The following is a 22,040-nucleotide window of genomic DNA, read 5'->3' on the forward strand; positions in this document are numbered from 1 at the left end:
AGCTTTTCTAGACACTGGGAAAATTTTTATGAACATTTTTTATGTTGTTCGAATCACCACCAGGGCTTTCATATGATATATCACTCAAGCTAGTCCGGTGATCATTTTTAAAACATTGTTTTGCGAGTAAATCAAAAAAGTATTTAAAAAATAAAGAAAAAATTAAAACCCGAATACAAAGTTCCTCTTCATTTTTCAAATAGTCGGAGCAAAAGAAGACAACTCCTATTAAAAGACAACTCGCAGTATACTCACCACCACAGTCGCGCCAATTTGTTGCAAGCTTGCAAACAGAGGGCAAAACTAAATGAAATTTGGAGCCGGTTATCGTAGCGAAGCGGCTACGTGTGCCCACAGACGACCTTAAACCAAAATTGTTCCGTTGAAAATTAATTTTAAAGTTTTACGAGTTGTGGCTTTACTTATTTTTTGCGAGATGCCTTTTATTACGAGTTCTCACGGTACCGATTGCGTCCCATCTACAAACACCTCGAATTACTTTTCTCAATGTAAAAAACTCTCATGATCTTTTAGAAGATAAATTTTTGAACATATCGCAAGAAATCAAATATTTGAATCAAATATAGGTCATGCCAGGAAAAATTGAACAAGATAACAGCGATAATCAGAATGATCGGTTCAACGAGGTGCTAGAAATAATTGCTTAATAAATCTTATGACATTGCTGGTTGCATTCTTTCTACTGATTTCAAGCACTCTTTCGTTGAACGTCCATGGAAATTTATAATTAAAACAAAGACAATTAACATAAATTGGAGTGTAGTTAATGCCAGATTTATATTCTTATCAGCATTACCTTCAAATTATAAACCTTCAATAATAAAAGTGTGCAAAGCTAGAACGCGAATACATCTTGGCATTAACTTCATATGAAACGTTTTAAATTATCAGCAACTCGGAGAGAGCAACTTCCTTAACTTTCGATCTTAACCTCTGCAGTTTTTGACGCACTTTCCTCTTCTGGGTTCACAGGTTGTGGTGGTTCATACGCTTTAACCGAGGGAGATACAACTACATTTTGATTCCAAACGGAAAGCGTCTCAGTTACACTAGTATCTGGATCAATACCAATCACTTTTTTCATCCCGCCTTGAGCTAAAACTCTGAGCAAAGTCTGCGCAGTGTAACATACTTGATCTTGTTGTTCCAAGGTCATAGCGGTATGGACCCTGACATTTCCAGCTTCGCATGGATCCAGCATACCCAGAGATCCGGGAAGAAAGAAGCCTGCTGAAAGAATTTGAAGCACACGTTTATATGCAGCTGCCAGACTCAACGGCTGGTGGGTTGGGTTATTCATGATACAGTAATGAGCAATCAAGTCAATGATCCAGGGATTCATCGGTTCCAGACCCACAAACCTAGATCGCAGGTCCTTCAGGAGGCGAACAAGAACCTTGATCGAGGAATGGGTAGCGTTTTCATCGAACCATCTTGTATGACGAATTGAGGCCATAGCTTGAACCATAGGCTTGTAGTCTAAATGCAGCTCCTTGTCCAGTTGTCGGAGATTAGCAGGACCTGTCGTGATCATTAAATTCACAGTGCACGAAGGATTCGAGATTTCACAGCCTCCTTCGTTCATTTGCATGTGAATTACATCTCTTGGATCAGCTGTTTGAACTTCTTCACACACTTTTCTACCCAGCTGATTCACAGCTTCTATGGTCGGAAGTATTTTTAACACCACTACCATATCAGCTACGTTATGTCCCGCGCAAATCGTCGATTTTTTGAAGGATCCAACTTGTCTCACTTCCTCGATGATAACTTCCCAGCCTTGAGGAGGCGCCACTACTAAATTGTCCAGGACAGATTGCACTTTTTGCATCAACGCCAACTGATTCGCTTGTTCAGTAGGAGTAGGCGTTATATCTTGGTGTCGCTTCAGCAACATGGCGTTCATATTGCTTTCATCCACCGGTTCATTGACCCTTGGGAACACTGGTTCACACAATACAGGATCGAATGGAAGATGGGGTACGAATTGAGGTGTGTGATGGTACCTTGGGGGAGGGGGTTGGTGCACCTGAGGTGGAGCACGGATACCCCAAGCCCCTCCACCTCCACCCATCATGTGAGGAGGTGGTCCCCCCATCATGTGCCTTGGACGGTACATAGGATGTCGCATTCCCCTCATTGCTGTCTAAAAAATTTATTTAAAAAAACAGATCATGTATGGCTCAACTTAATCAATATTCTTTTTCAACCATAAAATGTCCAAACGGATGAGATAAATCTGAAGTTTTTCCATTTTTGAAAAAACAAGTTTTTCGAGCATTTCTAGACTTTGACCAGAAAAAGTCGTACTTTTAAGCATTTGCCCATACGAACTTATAATTTAACGCCAAAACCAGTAAATGACTCCATATGAAAACTGTGCTTCTCCAAACATTTACTTAAAACTACTTTATACACATTTAATTTGGAAATAATTGCAATTGATACCAACAAATATGCATAATGGATAGACATTTAATGATAAGCACCACCGATATCTTAACTGCGATCTGTGCTCATAGACCTGTAAGAAGCCTTCTATGAGCATGCTAACTCAAAATTGATATGGTTTCATGCAACATTCTTCGGATCTCTAACTATTTCTCCCCATGTGTTATCTAGTAAAAGAAATCCACTTTATGACTAGTTCAAGAGTTAAGAAATTTTCTTAGCGACAATTTCATCTTAATTTTGCAATAGCGGAGGATGTATTTAGAGATTTGGTACTTACACCATGAAAAATTCATGCATACAAATTCTTTTTTGAAACAGCGCGATTTGAACTAATTTAAAAAAAAGTCCGTGAGTAATGAACATAAACGTCATCATTACAAAAGAAGCAAAAATATACAAACACCGCCATTTTGAAGTTCGTTCATGGTGTAAAATAGCTCAAATCGCAAGTGACGTAATGACAGTAAACTGAGACAATGATTTGTCGTTACAATGCTTTATTGATTTTCTCCATCATTGCCGCTAAATCGTCACATACCAATCTGACAACATACCGATGATAATAATGCACCATATGACAATGAAGCATGAAATGACAAATATTGCAAGGGACTAATCACAAACTTTACTAAAAGGCTTTCATTTAAAATCTTTTTCCGCGTGTTTTTACATTTATGCATGCACTTTTGTTCTTGATATGAAGTCTTTTTGCTTTTTGTGACCATAATTGTTATATCATTCTAGACTTGTCATGTCCTGGTGTTCTTTTTTGCGATGTTGGTTCGCTACTAGTATTGGCTTTTTCCATCCACACTCGCATAGTTGACCTGATTCTTGGACTGCCATAGTTTGTATATGATGAATATAATACCCGACAGGCAGACCGAGAGTGCTATGCCCCCCACAAACGAGGCCAGATCAAAGTGCTGAGTGGCTCTGTATTTGGGCTGCTGTTTCTGATCCACCTCTTTACCCCCATCGTCTCCTAATTCATCAACTGGGTTGTCGTTTTTGTTCTCGCCTGTAAGGGGAAAACAACCATAACCACCATGATTCCAGGATGAAGAGGATGAGCGTGAATAATAATATTAATAATTTTATCGCAATTGTAACAATTGATTAATAAAAAATGATTTCAAGTTTAAGAAAACCACGCCAGAAATTCACTAAAGCTCCAATTCTCTAAAATCCAAAACGACCAATAATTTGTAGAACCCGCTTCATAATGGGGTCAATCATTTGCAGTCACCTTTTACAGCCGTTTGATCATAAGAGAAGCCTTAACCGGGTATTATCTCATTTCAAAATATGACTATACAGCGATAAATTGAATAGTCTTAGTATACCTACCGACTTCAGTTTCATTTCCAGACAAACCTGAATTGAACTCCTTTTTGCATAAATTATTCATAACACATTTGAAATTAAACAAGAATAGCCGGTTACTAGGCAAATAGCAAATAATCTTCCGACCATAGTCTTGAAAATATAATTTTTTTTCAAACTGGTGTCATTTTTTCTGTATGAATAGAAAAGTTAGGCCTATTAGACAGTCATAGTCAAATAGTCCAATTAGAAAAAAGTTTTTCTAGAAAACTTCAACAAGCTTTTTCTAATGTAATGTTTTTGCGGAACTTTTCGAATTTTTGAAAATGTTATTCCCAAAATGGCGCTAAACACTCCAAGAACTAATTTTACTCGAGAAAAATTGAGTATTCGCGGCTTAAATTAAGCTTGAACAAGCTATTTTATGCATGCACGCTGACCATATAATATGATATATAACTCGACCCATTCCGATGATTATGCGTGGTACCTAATTTTACGTGGTAAACAAAAAAACTAAAACACGAATACAAAGACCGAGTTCCCCCGCGTTTTTAAATGGTCGTAACAAAAACGCACCTCAAATAGTGGAGTTTGTCGAGTTTTTTGGGTCAACCAAAAATGATTTTACAAGAATTACACAAAACAGAAACACGTCCCATTTTTTTGAAAACGAGCAGATCCTTTATGTTTTTGTTTCGACTTATTGGTTTTCTTCTCTTCAGACGAAGTTCGACTTTTTGAACGGAGTTTTCTACACAGAGGCGAAGCGGAGCAAGCTAGCGAACAGCAAATGAGACGGAAATAACAAAATCGAAGAAAAACCTTGGGAACATGAAAATAATTTCAAACACAGAGGCGAAACTGAGCTTCATAAAAAAAAAGCTTCATTCAATTTTTTTATGTCTCAATGAAAGAAATCTAGGGCCCAACTAAAGCTTGAGATACGGGTCAGAAATTTTTTGACTTGGTTATACTGATGCGGGACGAAACCATTAACTTCAAAAATTGGACTTTGCCCCAAACCTTAGTTGTTTCTCTACTAAAATAAGTTGAAAGAGTGAAATTTTTTTTGAGATTATGGAGTTTTCTCAAATACATAACACTTATCTCACAACAAATTAGAGAGTAGCCGCTTCTGCAGGAACCACTCGCGTGATCGCGCAAGAAACTGGGTGTAGCAAATTAGAAAAGGAAGCTTCGAACAACTTGTTGTGTCGATTAAACCTTTATCAGATTTCGCAGGATAGTTATCCAGAAAAATCTAAAAAATAGCCAATCGAAGATTTGAAAAGAGTAAGGAACGCAAGTAAACATAAAAAAAATTGTGACTTTCTTGAAAAAATCTCAAATTTCGAAGAAAAAAATAGATGCTCTTTCAGCTCCTTGAATTTATGATTGGCGCTTTTTTGATCATATGAACCCATCTGGAGAAAACTGAATCAATAAGTTATGTTTTTATTCCACTGGAAATCTTAAAATTAAATTCCAATTTCAAGACTAGAAATCATTCACGTTTTTTCGCGCCATTTCCACGTTCGTATCTGGAGAGTGCCATGTACGTCCTTTTCAGCAGATGAATTTCAATCGAACTCAAAAAGTGCATATATACCTAAGTGCATTCATAAATGCATCAATATGTATGAATGCACATCTGTAGTTATTAGAGACTTCTTAGACTTTTCCTGGAAAAAAAATCAGCACGACCTGAATAAGAGTCTTCACTACGTTCATTACTCTTAATAACGGTCAACAAATCAAAAAGTTGACATTTCCGAGAATCATAGCTTTTTGTTTTAAGGCGTAGAAATTTATGCAGAAGAGATTCACCTAGCCTGTTTTTTCGAGTGAACCCAAAAACGCAGACTTGGCAGGGCAGTTCTCGAGAAAAAACCAAAAGATATACAAAATGGTTCAGAAGATCATATATTTTTTCTTTTCTGATGACCATAATTTTTTTTGAAGTACTTACATATGCAAAATAGTTTCAACCGGTTCTTTGTATTGAACCCAAAATCTCAGACATGGGAAGGTATTTTTCGGTAAAATTCATAAAAACTAAAAACAAACTCTCAAAAAATCCATAATTGACTTTTCCTAGGACGATTAACTTTTTGGTGCAAAACATTGCTACAAATAATTCAGGGGTCCTTCCCACTACCGTTGTTTTCATTGCACCCACAACCTTAGGAATGTAAGGTGAGTTCTCGAGAAAAGTAGAAAAGATTCAAAAACGATAAAAAAATTTTTTAAAAAAATTCAAAATTCCGAGGGCCATAACTTAAAGTGCAAAAAAAAGTTTGAAGATTGAGGGTAGACGCTCATAAAGGGGAGCTTCTTCTTCATTCTATGCAACCAGAACTTCGGATTTCGTAGGTTATTTTTGAGAAAAAGAAAGAAAAATCCAAAACATTGGTCAAACATTTCCCCACAGACGTTTTCGAAGGCTGTAGACAAAGGGGTAAAACAAAAAAAACCAGCGGAGTATGCAGGCACACATGAGTGTAAGTCTTTCTATGGATACCCTCTTTTGAAAATCAAACAAGAATTCCAGGCGAACATTTCAATCGAGACATTTGAAATTCAAATTAGTAAATGAACAAAACTTACGAAGCGGAATCAAGTCCGACAATCTTTGAGCAGACACCAATTGAGCCAAAAAAAATTGTAAAAACTTAAAATTTCAGGTCCCCCTAGAAACTACCCAGTAAAAACTAGTACCTAGTTAAATTTGAGTTTTCAAGATATTTCGCGTGTCAGCTGCATTGCATCATCAAAATCGCCTATATGATCAGTACTAATTGAACTTGAATAAGTGTTTCAATTGATTTCGTTAAACTAGTTGTTAACCCGAAAAAATCTACACGCGGATTTGATACCGCTTACTTATCGCAAGCGTAAGAAACAGTCAAAAAACACAACCACCAGTCTTAAAAGGTTTTAGTTTTTACCGAGCGGCCAAGGGAGCAAAAAAGTAACTTTGAAATCTTGCAGCACAAACTACCTGAAATCATTCATTTTTGTTCTTGAAGCTTCACAAAATAAAATTACTCGGCCGATAAAACATGAGCCGACACAATTAAGGCAAACTAAAACTTTCAAGGAAAAAAAACAAGTAAAAGGAAAACCGAGGAAAAATTACAACGTCGTGGTTATAAATTTTACAAATTAGAGAAGTAAAACTAGAGAAGTAATTTAAAAACACTTGTATCTATGATGAAAAAAGCTGACAGCGCACAAAAATTCCCCGATGAAGCAACTAAGCCGAAAAAACATAAGCAGATAAACGACAGTCCGACTATTAAATTTTTCCCGGGCAAAACTTTTCAATTTGATTCGTAATGAAAAAACAAGCTCCGACCGTGACTCGAACTCCAAATCTTAGGGTACAAATGCGATACATCTCGTGCTTCTAATGCGTAAGCGACCATTTAACCTGGCTCAGAAATCGCTCCAACCTAATTAGAGGCAGGCTGTTTGTTTTTATTGATACGTTGCTGGGCGCTTATTATATCACTTTGTACTTTCCATAGCGTGCTGGAAAAAAAATCATTCTTAGACATATCATATTGATCAAAAACTACATTCTTAGACATATTATATTGTTCCGACCAATTTAGCCCGTTCATTCGTGATTCGAACGACATGAAAAATTTTAAACAACTTTCTCAGTGTCGAGAAAAATTGGTTTAATTTTGAACTTTTTGTGCCATTTTGGGCGAAAAGCGAACGACCACGCTTCTTTAGAAAACGCCGTGAACTTTTTTTAAGCCATCAAAACTCCAGTGAAGTTTTCATAGCTTCTTTTTCACCGCCACGTTGCGAACAAAAACTACGCAAGATGATATGATTTTTTTAAACTGGATTCTAATACGATTATTTTACTCTGATTGTCGAATAAGCCTAAGTTCTTAGCTTAAGTTCAGAGACTTTCATCAAACCACGCAGAAAAAACGACACTAATTCGCGTTGATTTTGTATCCTCGTTTTTGTATTTTCGGCTAGCATTGATATTTTTGAATACTTTGGAGATTTTTATTGGTAAGTTTTCATGGCCTACATTTTTGAGTGTACTCGATAGGCCCGGATGCAATGCCATTACACAGCTGCTCAACTGCTGTCATGGCTTGAAATAGTTAGGTTTTCATGGCCTACATTTATGAGGGGAACAGATAGGGGCAGATGAAATGCCTAGTTTTTCATGGCTAGGTTTTCATTGCCTAGAAATAGCTAGGTTTTCATGGCCTACATTTTTGAGTGTATTCGATAGGGGCGGATGCATTGCCATTACACAGCTGCTCAACTGTCACATTCTGATTGCACTTCTTATCATCTGAAACAGACAACAAAAATATAAAAAACTTCCTGAAACTTCACAATCGAAAGCCACAAACTTGTCTGTAACATTAAACGAAAATACTTTTTAAAATCTTCACTTTTATACACCAACTTGCGCGTTGCACTTATAAATAGAATCCCAAATTTTACCTCACAATTTCCCGCACATCAATCTGATTGGTTGAACACTAAGTAGAAAATTGCATTGATCTTAAATAATCAGTGCTCCGGCATGAAAGAACAGCAATGCGTTGTAAAAGTTGTTTGTTTACTGTTTGTTTGTTTGTAAAAACAGTAATTGTTTGTGTGTTATCATATTTCATATTTGAAATCACAAACCACGAGTTTACAAACAGATCCAATTTTTCAATTACTTGTCATTCAAAACTCAACGACAAAAAAAAACATATCCCATGGAGCTAATTGTTTTCGGCACGGTTATTTACTACCTGCTAGCGAGTTTAACCCATCCCTATGTTGCAAACCCATTCCGCTCTTAGGAAGAGATAAGAAAAAAAACTAAGAAAACATATCACATATTTTTCTGCTTTTAATTTCTGCAAAAAATTGTAAGATAACTTATTTATACCTCAACAAAAACTTATACGACTTAGTAATAAAACAAGGATAGTAAGAAAACAAGGATTAACTTCAAGGTCGATAGTTATTTAGAAACGATTATCTTTCCTTGTAACACGTTTCACCCCTCCTTCTATAGTAAGAACGACAGTGAAGGGTAAAATGGTTTTAACTAACCTCCTGGTAGTTTGCAGGAGAAGAACGCACAGCCTGCAGTTTTCAGACAGTCGTTGCACGTTGTATGTGTGGTGCAATTGTTTGATGTTGCATTGAATTGGTTTTCCGATTCCTGGACCGTTGTAGTGCCCAGGATCACCATACATGCTGAAATTTGGCGATTACTTCAAATTAAGACAATAGCAAAAAAATTTCAGTTCCTTTAGCAAAGATTTAGCAGTTAAGCATGACCATAATTTAAAACAGGAGAAAATTGAATCTTAGGTAGTTTTCTGTTAGTAACTGTCTTGTCTTTAGGAATATTTTCAGAGGCAAACTTTCCAGATAAGATAGCTGTCAATTAGGGGTTAAAACTTACCCAATAGACTTCACACAAAAGTATGCTCAAGCAATAAAATAGTTGTGAAAAAATTTGATAAAAGGACTAATTAACGATTCGAAAAAAAGATAAGTGGCTACGTTTTCTATGAACGCAGCAGTTCTACTTGTTTTTATGTCAACCACACCGATTGAATACATTGCTTGATTCAGCTGTGGATAGTAGCCAAGATACAATTTTAGTGGGATCACTAACCCAAGGATAGCTGGAGAAACACCACCAATTGCAGATTCATTTTCTCTGAGTGAGTTTTTCGCCGTTGATTACCAGGTTGACAGCTTACTTGGATATTTATTTACATATCAGATCTGAAAAATTAAGTAAGAAATCAATTGACATGAATCGTCCCTCCAAAAACTATGGATTGTCTTTTTTGTCGAGGAAGACTAACTCTCGGTAATTGTTCAATCTATTTATCGGTCGATTGTGAACCAATCATCTCAAGTTCAAAAGGAAGGCTTGATTAATTATTTTTACTGACAAGTCGCTAGAAAACATTCGAAAAACGATGAGATAGACATGCTCATAAAAGTGAGAACTTATGGAGACTCAAGTCAGTAAGTTTTCTGGTTGTGGAAAATTTTTCTCAATATGATGACAATCCAAGAAAACTGCAATTTGAGTTGAAATAAATTCTAGCAACTTTGAGATGATTTGAGGCCCCAGCTAAGCATAATAGAATGTAAAACGTAATAATTGCGGGTAAAAAGCTTCAGACGGTTTATGACAGAAAGTGATTAGAGTCAATGTCTTCAGGCGAATCATTCAGTTATACTAAATTCTACAATTGAAATCAGTTATAACTCGACACAATTTTCTATCAAGGTTTAAAGGAAAGCGTCCAAATTTTGTTGACCTCAAAAAGAGAGATAAATTAAAGGTTATTCGCATTTCATTATACTGCCTAAATCAAAAATATAATTTCAAAACTTTGAAAAAATCAATTTCATCCGGATTTATACATATCATTGTCTGTATACTCTGGCTCAAGAATAAGACTACAACTCCAGAGTCGTAGTCTGATCACCGTTTTGCATCCCTGGCGGTGGCGCTAGTGGACCTCGTTTTGGTGACGTCGAGTCGGACGGGGGTGGTGCGATAGCCACAATTGGGGCGTCATGTACGGGATTCGAACTCACAGCAGTCGACTTTGTGACCACAGAATGCAAGTCCGGGTGCGCCGAGGCGGGGTCAATTTCGCTGGTTGCGATTTCTCCGACATTTTCAAGAATGATGTCAGTGTCGCTTTCAACTTCATCACTGCCACCCTTCATTTAATAAACAAACTTAGTTACCAATTATAGAATTTTAAATCTAGCTTTTGAGGTGCCAATAGCATACGTTTTTTTGTTTTCGGGAATAATCAGAATACATGTATTTTGGCGAACTGCCGTAAATGAAGTAATTAGAGTTTTATTAAATTTTTTTTCAACTTTAAGAGACCATTGATAAGACATAAAATGAACAGCAAGATAGAAACTTAAGGTTATTGATGAAAGGGACAGAATTGATAGGGCCCCTTTGCGTGCGAAACTTGAAGTTGCGAGTGCCTTTAATTGAAATTTAGCTCAAGCAGAGGGCTTTGGTCAAAGGAGAGCCAATATGCTTTACATTCCTCGAAAATGATTATATTTTGAGTAGATGACGCACGTATTAATTATTTCCGAATATCCACAGGCCCTATAAAATGCGATCAATTTTTTTGATGACAAAAAGATGACATCAATGATTGGAATAACTTTAGAACAATACCGTTGACGCTTCTAGTGTCCCGAACACTAATTGTGCCCTTTTCCGGTAGATCTGTCAAAAGTACAATTTAGACAAAAAATCAGCTCTCCCATCAAGGTTGTGTACACTTTTCATTCACTATATTTTTTTATTTGTATCATTCTCTTAAACAAACCTACCTTAACATCTGCGTTTATTTTATAGTAACTTAAGTAAACAGATTTCCCAAAGAAGAAAATAGGAAATCAATAGACCTCATTTTGGTCGAATTTTGAAAAAACTGAAAATATATTTAAAAAGCCAAAAAATGATGATAATTGAGTGATAATTTTTAATTCCGATTGAGAATTGTACGCAATTTCGCGTAAACACTATTTGTTTTTGAAGCAAAAAAAAACAAGAATTTTCGGTAATTGCTTAGTTGATTGTTTGCTCAGCACCATTTAAAATGCCGCGCTTGGGGAACTTTTTTTTTGAAATTCGACATCAATTAAAATGTGCAATTTTGTCAATTTATGTTTCGCCAATGTGAGTTAAATTACTTATCGAAGATTTTGGATGAAAAAAAAACAGAATTTAAAATGAGGGACGGTAAATAAGACGGCAACAAGAATGAACGTCTCTAATAAAACGGAATTTGAACGTTAACTTTTTATAGCATTACTAAAACTATGGATAAAAAGAAAAAGGCCAACAAAATAAATGGCTTTAAACAAAGCCAACATCAACTTGAAAAACAGTCATGAACGCAAAAAAAAACAGAAAAAAAAATCTGACTTAATTTTGAAAAACATAAATTTTGAAATTCAAAGAAAGAAAAAGCTCTTTGAATTTAAAGAATTACTTATGATTGACACTTTTTTGAGAAAACTGGATCAATAGGTAAACTTTTAATTGCCCTGAAAAATAAATTCCACTTTCGAAAATGGAAGTTGATCACTTTTTCTTGACCTTTGCTTTTGCAGCTAGATAGTGGAGTTTGCCTACTTTTCAACAAATGATACGAAGTGAACTTTAAACACACACAGAGGCGAAGCGGAGCTTCGAATTACTTGCGATGCAACACAATCGCAGCATTGCAAGCTAGCAACTAGTAAGGAACGGAAATAACAAAATTGGACAAAAAAAACTAGCCATGTTTTAACTAGCCATTTTGAACGAATGTTTCGAAACAGAAGCAAAAAGGAGCAAGCTAGCGAATAGAAATTGAGACGGAAATATTAAAATTGAAAAAAAAAATTGGGAAAATGAAAATAAGTTCAGAAAAACACAACTACCATTATTAAATAAACTTTAAGAATTTACCAAGCGGCTACTAAGGCGACAAAATTGTTAAGACGCCCATTGAGCCGAAAATGCCATCAGAAAATGATGTCAAAAAAATGGAAAAATTTCGAACAATTAACTTTGAGGACTTTGAAATCTTGCAGCTTTGAAGCTTTACAAAACCCTTGAAGCTTCACAAAATAAGGTAACCAAGCAGATAAAACATAAGTTGACACCATTTAGGCCAAATAAAGCTTTCAAGAAAAAAACTAAAGAGCAAAACAAAGGAAAACATACAAGATCATGACTATAAGTTTAACAAATTACAATGTAAATCAAAAACACTCGCATCTACAGCACAATAAGAATTCCCCGACGTGGCATCTAAGCCGACCAAAACATAAGCAGACAAACGAAAGTCCTACAAATCAATTTTTCCTGGAAAAAATTTTCAAATTCATACAAATTGAAAAACCAGCGACCTCGAGATTTGGAGTCTTACGTCCCTTTCAGCCACGGACGATTAACAACAGTTAAATACTAGCTACACGTAAAGCAGAAACTACTTATTTTGAAATTTTCGTTGCTACAGACCAAGCTTATAGCAAAAAGGCCACCAAATGAGCAGTTTTGTTTGCGATTTAGGTTGGAAAAAAAGTACAGTCATACTAATACACTATTCTTGCTAGTGTAACAAAACATTAATCCGAACGAGACTACATGTATCAAAGAGATGCACTGATCTTTCTGACTGCCCTTTAAATCTACGACGTATGTTCGATTTAGAAAAAATGATTTAAGTATCCAAAAATTATTGTCCAATTTCACCTGAAACCAAAAGAAACCGAATCATCACGACAATATTTATGAATATATCGTAACCTGAGTTTCATGAGACAATATCTATAAATATACCGTAACCTGGGTAAAAATAACGTGTGTGTCTGTGTGTGTGTGTGTATGTGTGTAAGTGTGCGTGTGTGTGTGTGTGTGTGTGTGTGTGTGTGTATATACCGTAAAATTTTCATTTAAATAAGATTTTGTCATGTTTTTTTTAACATTTTAACAAAATCGGATTAATGCATGATTACTACTTTACTAACGTAAACAGCGTCCCTTGTAGTTCCATTTTGCGTTGATTTCCCGTACGCAACCTGTTCTTCTTCCCTGTCTCTATTGTTACGCCTCGCGTGTCCTCCTCTATCGTCGTCACGTGACTTAGAGAAGTACCTCACTATAGGCTGACACCATGGCTGTGGGAAGGTCAGGTACAAGGGGTGTCCTTGGTTCACTGTCAATATGGGCTTGATGTACTTTCGGTCGAAGTCGTACCAGGAAGCGCTGATCGGGTGCATATTTTCCTTCCGCTGCGAGTTCACAATCCGCGGTTGAATCCTCTCGCCGTCGCTCTCAATTGAACCCATTGCGAAATGCTTATCCTATCAAAATTAACATCAATTAATATCGATTTAAACCATGAGAAAGCTTATCAAATACAACTTTTGTTTCAACTTTCAGTTTAAACTTGGCAAAATGTGCATTTAATGTTCTCGCAAGGCTGTTTTACAGAAACATTAGCATTATTATTTTTAGATAGTTTTAGAAGACACTATATTTGTCAACTGTAACGAGATTATTAGCCGAAAAAAGCTAGATATATTTTTGACAAGCCATGTTACATTGTTGAAATTTTCATCGTAGTGCTGGGATGAGTTGGCGCCCCCGTTGGACAAAGTGTTGACATTTGATGCATTACTTCCGCCACTTACACCGCTTCTGTGACTTGAATCATCAGCAACGGAGGAGCTGTCGTCTTCTTTCACGCCAACCCTATATTGACATACTTTGCAACATACTAAATCAAAACATTTTAGCAGTTTAAAAGTTTCTTAAATTCATGACAAAATGAGTAAATAAATTGAATTTTAATTTGAAAGAAAGTTTAAAATATCATTCTAGAACTTCGAGAAAAATTTTAGCGGTACATTAGAAAAAAGTTTTCACCCGACAGATCATTCTGAAAATCTGCCTTAATGCAGTTCCAAAATGATTTCGCGCCACTTACGCCAAAAATTACCAGCACGCGATTGCGACCAAGTCATGACTTCGTTATGGAAACACTAGCATTTCATACAAAATTATTGACTAACCGAATATGTAGCAACTCGAGCACTTTGGTGGCGAATGAGCCACAACAAATGACTGTGATTATGACTATCAGCAGAGTAGTGGTGAGCATGGACTGTCTAGCACTTGTGGAGGTGTTCCGGATGGCCAGTGCGAACGCTATTGCGCCTCGCAGTCCTACAACATTAAGGAAGTTGAGAAATGATCCTTCGGTCATTTTCTCTGAAAATTATTACTAAAGACGAACAGAATAGTACTGTATTCAACACTAAACAGCAATCAAATTTTAAATAAGATTTTTATGCCACATAACATTGATATATGTACTTTATGTCTAAACGTTTCGAAGACGATGAGTTCGGTTGTTTAATGAGTTCAATTGTTTAAAATAAAAAAATTCAACTTTCGAAGTTGAGAAATATCCTTCTAATAATTCACAACTGAGTTGTAACCTGAGAACATGAGCATGTGTTGGAAGTTGAAGGATATCTTGTGTGGCTCCCTCCTCGCTAGATTGATGAGGAATGTGAGTGGGTATATGTTGGCTGCCCTGCCTACAATGATGCCAACCAATGCCCCCAGAATGAACATGTAGTTCCACTGGTGGGAGGGGAAGGAGAACACTGTGATGCCCATGTACAGGAAGATGAAGTTCTCAGACAGGAAGGAGAGGAACTCGAACAGCTAAAAGCACACACGCAAAAAAAATATTTAAATTGCAAACAGCTGAATTGAATGGGTTAAAGTATATGAAATCCTTCTATAGAAAGTTTAAATTTTTTATGGAAGAAATATTTTTTATGGAAGAAATATTTTTTATGGTGTCCAGTTAAAAAAAATTCGAAACAATCAATCACACGGTTTAATTAAAGCACTACCTTGCATCCAATAACTTTTCATCAATGAATTTAAATTTGATTTTGAGTGATTTCATTTTTTTCCAAGAAATCAGGATTCAACCGGTTAATTCAAACCGGTTAAACTAAAGAAAAAAATAACCGCTCTATGCGTAATTAAAATTGAAACCAAATCAATTTCTACTTCAGGTAGTTTGATTCGAACCATCGATTTTACGGAACTTGAGTACGAACCTGTTTAGTTTGTCGTCTGGACTCGAGGGACAGATTGTAGTAAGTGTAGTGAGCTTGAGTCACGCCGCAGAAAAGAAGAGATACGATACCTGAAATAAATCGAAGATGTTATCAATTAATCAAAGCCAACTGACTTGTTGCCATTGATCTAACCAGACAACTATTAACTTTATCAAATACAATATATTTTATGGTTACTGCTGATGTTTTATACATTTGAGGATATTCAGCTTGTTGCAATACAATTGAATGAGGTGAATAAAATTTTCCAGTGAAAAATCGATGGACAAGGAGGACGGCAAAAGAGCTAACCAAATTCATATTTACACCATAAAGCGAAAAAATCTGAAACGGCGAAATGGATCTTCGCATTACTTGTAATAGATGATGCACAGAAAAAACAATTTAAAGCAAAAACTACAGCATATTTCAAAACCTACATTTACCACTCAAATACGAAATATCACGAAAATATCTCAAACACACATTATTCAAAAAACTCGTTCAACAAATTCAACCCAGAGCTAATAGTTTGTGGTGAAAAAAGAATTTTCGCAAAAACCAGACTTCCATTATTTTTTACAAAGGTTCTTATGACTGCATTATTGAGACAGAAGAAAATGGTCAGATAATACAACTTGAAAAAAAAATCATAATAGAAAAATTTTTAACTTCATGTATGCAAAACCGGCAACCATGACACATTTTTCCGACGACGGACGCTACATAGTACAGTCTCAGAATCAATAGCTTCAATTTGAATTAATTACAAAGAACATCACAGATTACTTTAGAAAAAATTCAAAAAAAATGTTTGTTCAAAAAAAACATGCCGAGTCAAATTTTGCCAATTCAAATGCCATTTATGTCACACTTCATGACGTTTATCGTTATAACAGCAACAAAAAATTTAACGAAAAAAAGAAAGCCAGATAAAAATCCCAAGAATGGAGGCAGATTCGGCATAACAAATATGTTTAACAATATTTACAGAAAATGGTTTTTCAGTTTCTGTTAGAATGAATTTTTCTCGAATAAAACTGATGAAAACAAGACTAAAACTCAGCAACTAATTTTCAATGAAGTATGAAAAAATCGATAGAAAAAAACTAAAACTAAAAACAAAAATAAGGTTTTTCAAAGTTAATCAGATCATTCGAAATCGATCGAATAATTAGAATACATAATTTGTAACTTAAACGCAGACTGTTTTCTAATACAGACTGAGCAATTTAGTTTGTAAAAAGCCATTATTTTAGCCGGAAACGGTTAAATCGAGAGGAAAACATTTACTTCATGTTTAATAGACTATAAATTGAAAAATATATTTTTATTTGATGTAGTTGACTTTTTACAACAAAATCAGAAACTAAGGCTACAAGTCGAAAAAAATGACAAAAATTTCACAGCTTTATAATTTAGCGCTGATATATTGGGTCTTTTAAATTTTACCGCTAATATTTTTACAAAATCCTTTCAAAGGACCCATGTTTCATAAATATTCCAGCTGACAAAAAACCAGGACGCAAGTTTTCTGCAGGCATATTTGACGTCGCGTATTGGCAATTTAAAAATAAGCAACGCAATAATTTAAGTCTTTACCAAGTTCACCCAGAAAACATTTGATACACATATTTTCCAGATTGCCTGAAGATGACGCAAAAACCAATTCAACCAACTATCGACCAAGATCATTATTGCCAGCAAGCAAGCAAGCAATAAGGAAAACTGCAGAGAGAGCTTTAAATAACAGGCTGACGAAATTCCTTGCCAAAATCCCAAATCCAAGGAATGTGCAAAATCTGTTCCGAAGCAAACGCGAAACAATTGATGCAAGAAACAGACATCTAGAAACAGAAAAAAGAATAATCTGGTTTCTGTTTATCATCATAAAAATCGGTGAGGAAAAATAAAAGTTGAAAAACAATTGAAATTGGTTATGTGAAATTTAAAATTTTGAAACGCCTGAAAACAGACGATTTGGGTTTAATGGCGATTACCAAAGCGATCAGCATTTTATAAAAAAAAGAGTATATAAAAAGTTAGATATGTTTTGAAAACAATTTATTATTATTAAATCTGTGAACAAGTTTGCAACTGGAAAAAAGGCTAATACAAATACGCTGTTGCAATACACTTGCTTTGGCAAGTTTAAAGACAAAAAAGAGCGCCTCATAATGATTAGACACACCCCTCCGCAATCACGTGAGTTTTGGTTTCATGTTCTAGCAAATTGTGTTCAAAGACTCCTTTCACCTGTGAATCCGACACTCTCCGCAATCAAGTAAGAGCAATGGGACAAAATCAGAAAGAGACTCGTCTCAATCATCGGGTGCTGGTGAAGAGAGCGCATGAATTTGGTCAGAAATGCAGTTATGACCCCTATCAGAACACCCAGGGCCCAGGAACCCACGAAGATGGTGACGAAACTTCCGAGCGCATTCAGAGCGTCGAGGGCCGAGAACGAAATAGTTTTTGTCATTTGCTCATTAACAGACCTACACAAACACGTACACAACATCAGGTCAGATACAAGTATTGACTAATCAAAATGATGCAGATATAAGTATGTTTCTGTCATGATAACAAAAAGATAGAACCCACAATTAACTAGCAGAAATTGGATCACTACTAAAATCTAAAGTGCTTTAAGCTTATGACTAATTAGCGATGAATAAAAGGGTACATTTAAAACCCGCCACGTGAAATGTTAACTTAAGTACCAATTGTCAGTCAATGCTTTTGATGACCATGAAAACAGTTCAATAGATGCAGATGGTGAAGCTTCAACTCAGAATACTTTTTATTTTTACTCATGTTATTTTATTCACAAATTCAATTTTTAACACAAAATTCTAAGATGAACCAATAAGGTGCCTTTTTTCTCCCTAATTACTCTGATAAACAATAAGAATAGACTTATTTCATTACAGCGTCAACATGCATTATAGCTATATCGCACAGTTTTATTGTAAAAATTTAATTAGTTAATGGTAAAAATTCGGCATTAGTTTGAGACATGCAACACGAATCTTTATTTAGCTTCATTCCGTTTACAAAAAAAACATAAGCATTGTTTTCTTCTAATAAAAATACCCGGTTTTCAAAAATTAAAAGCGGAAATTCGAACATAATACTCTACTAGCAATGCAACATTCATAATTTCACTAGGCATACGCTATACTAAAAATAGTTCGGTTGTGCTGATTAATTAGTTACCAACCCAGCTGAAGAATTCAGACTTGAAGAGGAAGCAGTATCAGAATACTTATATTCCTGTGTGCCTTCAATAGTCCTGTTGAAATAAACACAACAAAAATATACACAACCCCTTAACATAGAATCATCAAACACATCTGATTCAATAGATCTGTTAATGTTTATTTGGATCAAGTTAACAAACAAGCAACCTAGGGGGAGGAGTTCAACTCAGTTGTAAACTGGAATTTTCAACCAAGAAGAATTTTGATCCAAACCTCAAGCGAGCGTAAAATCTTCGGGGTGAGGAGGATGTTACTTTGATCTTTCAAATGAAAATAAAAACTTGACTAAATACAAAATACAGCAGCCTGCAGCAAATTAGATTCAGTTTGGGTGCTAGTTTCGCGTGTATAAAATGAAAACCAATTGTTATCGTACTCTGGATGAATGGACCAGCTGACATGAAATTGTAACAAACTTGGTCCAATTTGACAGATTTAACTTTGCGCTCAAGCCACTAGAATAGTACCTTTCCATGTTCGCGAAGTCGCGAAAAATGCTTCAAACAAAATATTTTACAATCAAATGGAAACAAATATTTGAGCAAAAAACTTTTGAATTTTTCGCAATATTTTCGACAACTTGAGAAAACGTAAAGCTTATTGCTGAAAATGTCTATCTCACCTAACACTTTAAATGCAATTTGCCTCATCCTGATATATACATACTCTTGATTTAACTGATTAAGCATCTCAAACTTACTCTGAGAGGACGATAGCAACTGCATCATTCAGAGCACTCTCTCCGAACACGAGTGAGTACAGGTGCGGGTCAACTCCGAGGTCACTGAAGAGAGCGAGGACGGTCACCGGGTCAGTGGCTGAGATTATGGCACCGAAGAACAGACATTCTAAAACATTCTGGTAAAAAGTATATGTGACGAGGTCACACAAACAAGGAAAGCGAGTGGCTGCGCGAGTAGCACAGAATGCTCCGACTATATGTATTAAAAACCGTTCATTTTTTTTAAATTAGGGCCGTTTTTTTTGCGTGGTTTGATAAGAGAACTATGCAATCACGTAGAAAGCTAGTGAATAAATATAAACGACAATGTTTTCTTCAAAATAATAACGATCAAAAAAATAACATTTTTTAAGCAATAATTTAAAAAAAAAATTGATTTTTTTTGCAAAGGAGCGCTAAATGAAGATTCTCTCATTTAGCGCTAAAAAATAACAAGTACTCTTAAGCTAGGGTACGACTTTTCTTAAACCGAACGTTACTCGATTGTTATACTTGCTCAATATTTGACTAAAATTAAAAAAATTCAAACCGGTTTTTATCGACTCTGCTATGATATATCAATCGACTCATTCCGATGATTATTTGTGATACCTGATTTTGCGCGGAAAACAAAAGAAAAAACTAAAACACCCGAAGACAAAATCTCCCCCCCCCCCCCCACCCCTCATTTTCAATGGTCGGAACAAATTAATTCGAAATTGAGCACAATTTTTGCGCTAATTGACTTCGCAATTCAAAGACAAGAAACATTTTTAAAGATGTATTGAATGGTTGACTAGAGAATGTTGTGTCATGTGGCCACAACTAGTACACACCATTTAGCTACAAAAATGATGAAAATCAAGACACTAAAAAGATGGAAAACGACTAGAACCGATCTTTTAACAGCGCCTACTAGGATCATCCGATTTTACCTGCGAAGCTGAAGACCACTGAAGATTGGATTAGAGAAACGGCGTAAGTTATAGACCTTAAAAACAAAAACAGCCATGAGTCATCATGTGGCAAATTATATTTTAATAACAATTTACTTGAATGATTACCCGACAACAAAACTAGAGATTGTAGTTCCAACAAACGAATAGACAAGAATAGAGCCAAAGTTACTGAAGAAATGCACCTACATAAAACATCAAACAATATAGAACACCAAAAAAAGGCCGAGAAACATCAATCATACTCCAAGAACTAAATTTACCTTCTTCATGCTGAAACCGGCATTGAATATAATAGGAGGCAGAAACACGTTGAAGAATATTTCAGGGTCGAAAGTCACCTAAAAAAAATCAAATTAAATCATCCACGCCTGAAAAATATTTTCAAATTTCTTGAGCCCATAATTTCATAATCCATTCAATGGCAATCGCAATGGCGAAATTCAACAATCCTGGACAGATTCTGGAGTTGTTAGTAAATTGGATTAAAATTTCAGCATGACACTTTCACAACGCTATAGAGAGCCTAAATACGTATAGCATAATTGGCTCTCTTCCTCGCATTTGAAAATAATTCCAGATACCGTCCGTGATTGTTGTTTCTCATGAACATTATCTGCTTTAGAAGCATTTTTATAAATTATCACTTAGGGTAAAAAACAATGTATACTTGAATGAAAATCGACGATTATGATTTGCATTCAAAGCAGCTGAAATAAGCAGCGAGTTGAAGGTTCAACATTTTCAGTCCATTTTCGAGAATGAACAATTGATTCAGGATATAATTTCAGAGAATCTACGAGACAGATAATTACTTTGTCTCTGAGAGTGCCAGTGAGAGTAGACACCTCCGACTCAATCCTGTAGGCCCAGGTACTAAAGTTTACAATCTTCAAATGAATAATATCGGGCGGAACATCTAAACTTTCATTCGCAAACACAGGCGGAGTTTCTTCCAAGCTGTTTGTGGGAGCACCATATCGTACAATTGCACCCACGATTATCCCTTAAAAATAGGGGACAAATTATCGTTGTTGAAGAACCACGCTTGAAATGACATTTGCAATATTTGTATACGCTGATAAAACTAGAAGACCTATTTTTTTTTTGATTTTTTCAATATTTCCTATATCTACAATCAGATTTTTCGATATCGAAGTTTCTTTTTAATGATTTTCAAATTTTCCGATTTCTCACCATAAATTAAAGACAGCCCTGTCTCGTGAACATATCTCCATGACTTGTGCTTCAGAAACCAAATGGAGAATAGAGTGATAATGAGTAGGAAAGAGAACACAAGGAGAGATAGAGAATCAGTTTTATGTGATCTTTCTGCCCATTCTTGTCTCCTTATCTCTAATTCTTCTTGCAACTCTTCGTCGACTGAATGGAAACACGGCAGCTGTGTCAGCAAAATACAAAAAATTATCCTGTTTATGTACATACTGCTCATTTCTACGGCTAGTAATCAACGCTGAGCCAATTCATCTGAAACGAAGAAATCGTACTTTAGAAAGCATTAACACCAAAGCCCGGAAAAAGTATTTAGTCATTTCTTAAAAAGAGTAAACTTATAATCAAGTTAAGCCGAATGGACATTTACATGAAAGA

The 22,040-nt window shown here is 35.5% G+C and overlaps 3 protein-coding genes across 5 annotated transcripts in view; all 3 read right to left on the minus strand.

The window, feature by feature from the left end:
* Positions 1–542: 542 nt before the first annotated feature.
* LOC134846379 (interleukin enhancer-binding factor 2 homolog) lies at positions 543–2,196 on the minus strand. Its single transcript, XM_063863702.1, has one exon. It carries the CDS (start codon positions 2,159–2,161, stop codon positions 935–937), a length of 1,227 nt encoding a protein of 408 aa, XP_063719772.1. The 5' UTR covers positions 2,162–2,196; the 3' UTR covers positions 543–934.
* A 231-nt stretch (positions 2,197–2,427) lies between these two features.
* Positions 2,428–22,040, minus strand: part of LOC134846380 (sialomucin core protein 24-like) — a 267,010-nt gene continuing 247,397 nt past the window's right edge. The window contains exons 2-6 of the mRNA XM_063863703.1: positions 9,470–9,584; positions 8,896–9,042; positions 8,051–8,134; positions 3,826–3,852; positions 2,428–3,496 (exon numbers count right to left, since the gene is read on the minus strand). Coding sequence (XP_063719773.1) covers positions 3,264–3,496; positions 3,826–3,852; positions 8,051–8,134; positions 8,896–9,042; positions 9,470–9,509 — 531 coding nt within the window. The 5' untranslated portion in view covers positions 9,510–9,584 and the 3' untranslated portion in view covers positions 2,428–3,263. The remainder of the gene's footprint in view (positions 3,497–3,825; positions 3,853–8,050; positions 8,135–8,895; positions 9,043–9,469; positions 9,585–22,040) is intronic.
* Positions 9,709–21,913, minus strand: LOC134846375 (sodium/hydrogen exchanger 9-like). 3 transcript variants are annotated; one of them, XM_063863695.1, is made up of 15 exons: positions 21,627–21,913; positions 21,245–21,435; positions 20,693–20,770; positions 20,538–20,614; positions 20,409–20,464; positions 19,453–19,600; positions 18,713–18,784; positions 17,746–17,987; positions 15,490–15,578; positions 14,851–15,082; positions 14,422–14,575; positions 13,951–14,101; positions 13,375–13,710; positions 11,027–11,077; positions 9,709–10,542 (listed from the first exon to the last, which is right to left on the minus strand). In XM_063863695.1, exons 1-15 carry the CDS (start codon positions 21,880–21,882, stop codon positions 10,273–10,275), a joined length of 2,403 nt encoding a protein of 800 aa, XP_063719765.1. In that variant the 5' UTR covers positions 21,883–21,913; the 3' UTR covers positions 9,709–10,272. The 3 variants fall into 3 exon arrangements, with proteins under 3 accessions (XP_063719765.1, XP_063719767.1, XP_063719766.1); XM_063863697.1 differs by lacking the exon at positions 18,713–18,784 and having other exon boundaries at positions 9,710–10,542; XM_063863696.1 differs by lacking the exon at positions 11,027–11,077 and having other exon boundaries at positions 9,710–10,542.

The sequence above is a fragment of the Symsagittifera roscoffensis genome, chromosome 5 (assembly GCF_963678635.1).
Source record: "Symsagittifera roscoffensis chromosome 5, txSymRosc1.1, whole genome shotgun sequence".
In the NCBI taxonomy this organism is placed as follows: Eukaryota; Metazoa; Xenacoelomorpha; order Acoela; family Convolutidae; genus Symsagittifera; species Symsagittifera roscoffensis.

Coding starts and splice junctions, on each gene's coding strand:
- LOC134846375 (XM_063863695.1), bottom strand. CDS start 21,882: ATGAGCAGTATGTACATAAACAGGATAATTTTTTGTATTTTGCTGACA. Junction 18,785..19,452: donor GTTGCTATCGTCCTCTCAGA/GTAAGTTTGAGA, acceptor TTATTTCAACAG/GACTATTGAAGGCACACAGG. Junction 13,711..13,950: donor ACGATGAAAATTTCAACAAT/GTAACATGGCTT, acceptor TAATTTTGATAG/GATAAGCATTTCGCAATGGG.
- LOC134846379 (XM_063863702.1), bottom strand. CDS start 2,161: ATGAGGGGAATGCGACATCCTATGTACCGTCCAAGGCACATGATGGGG.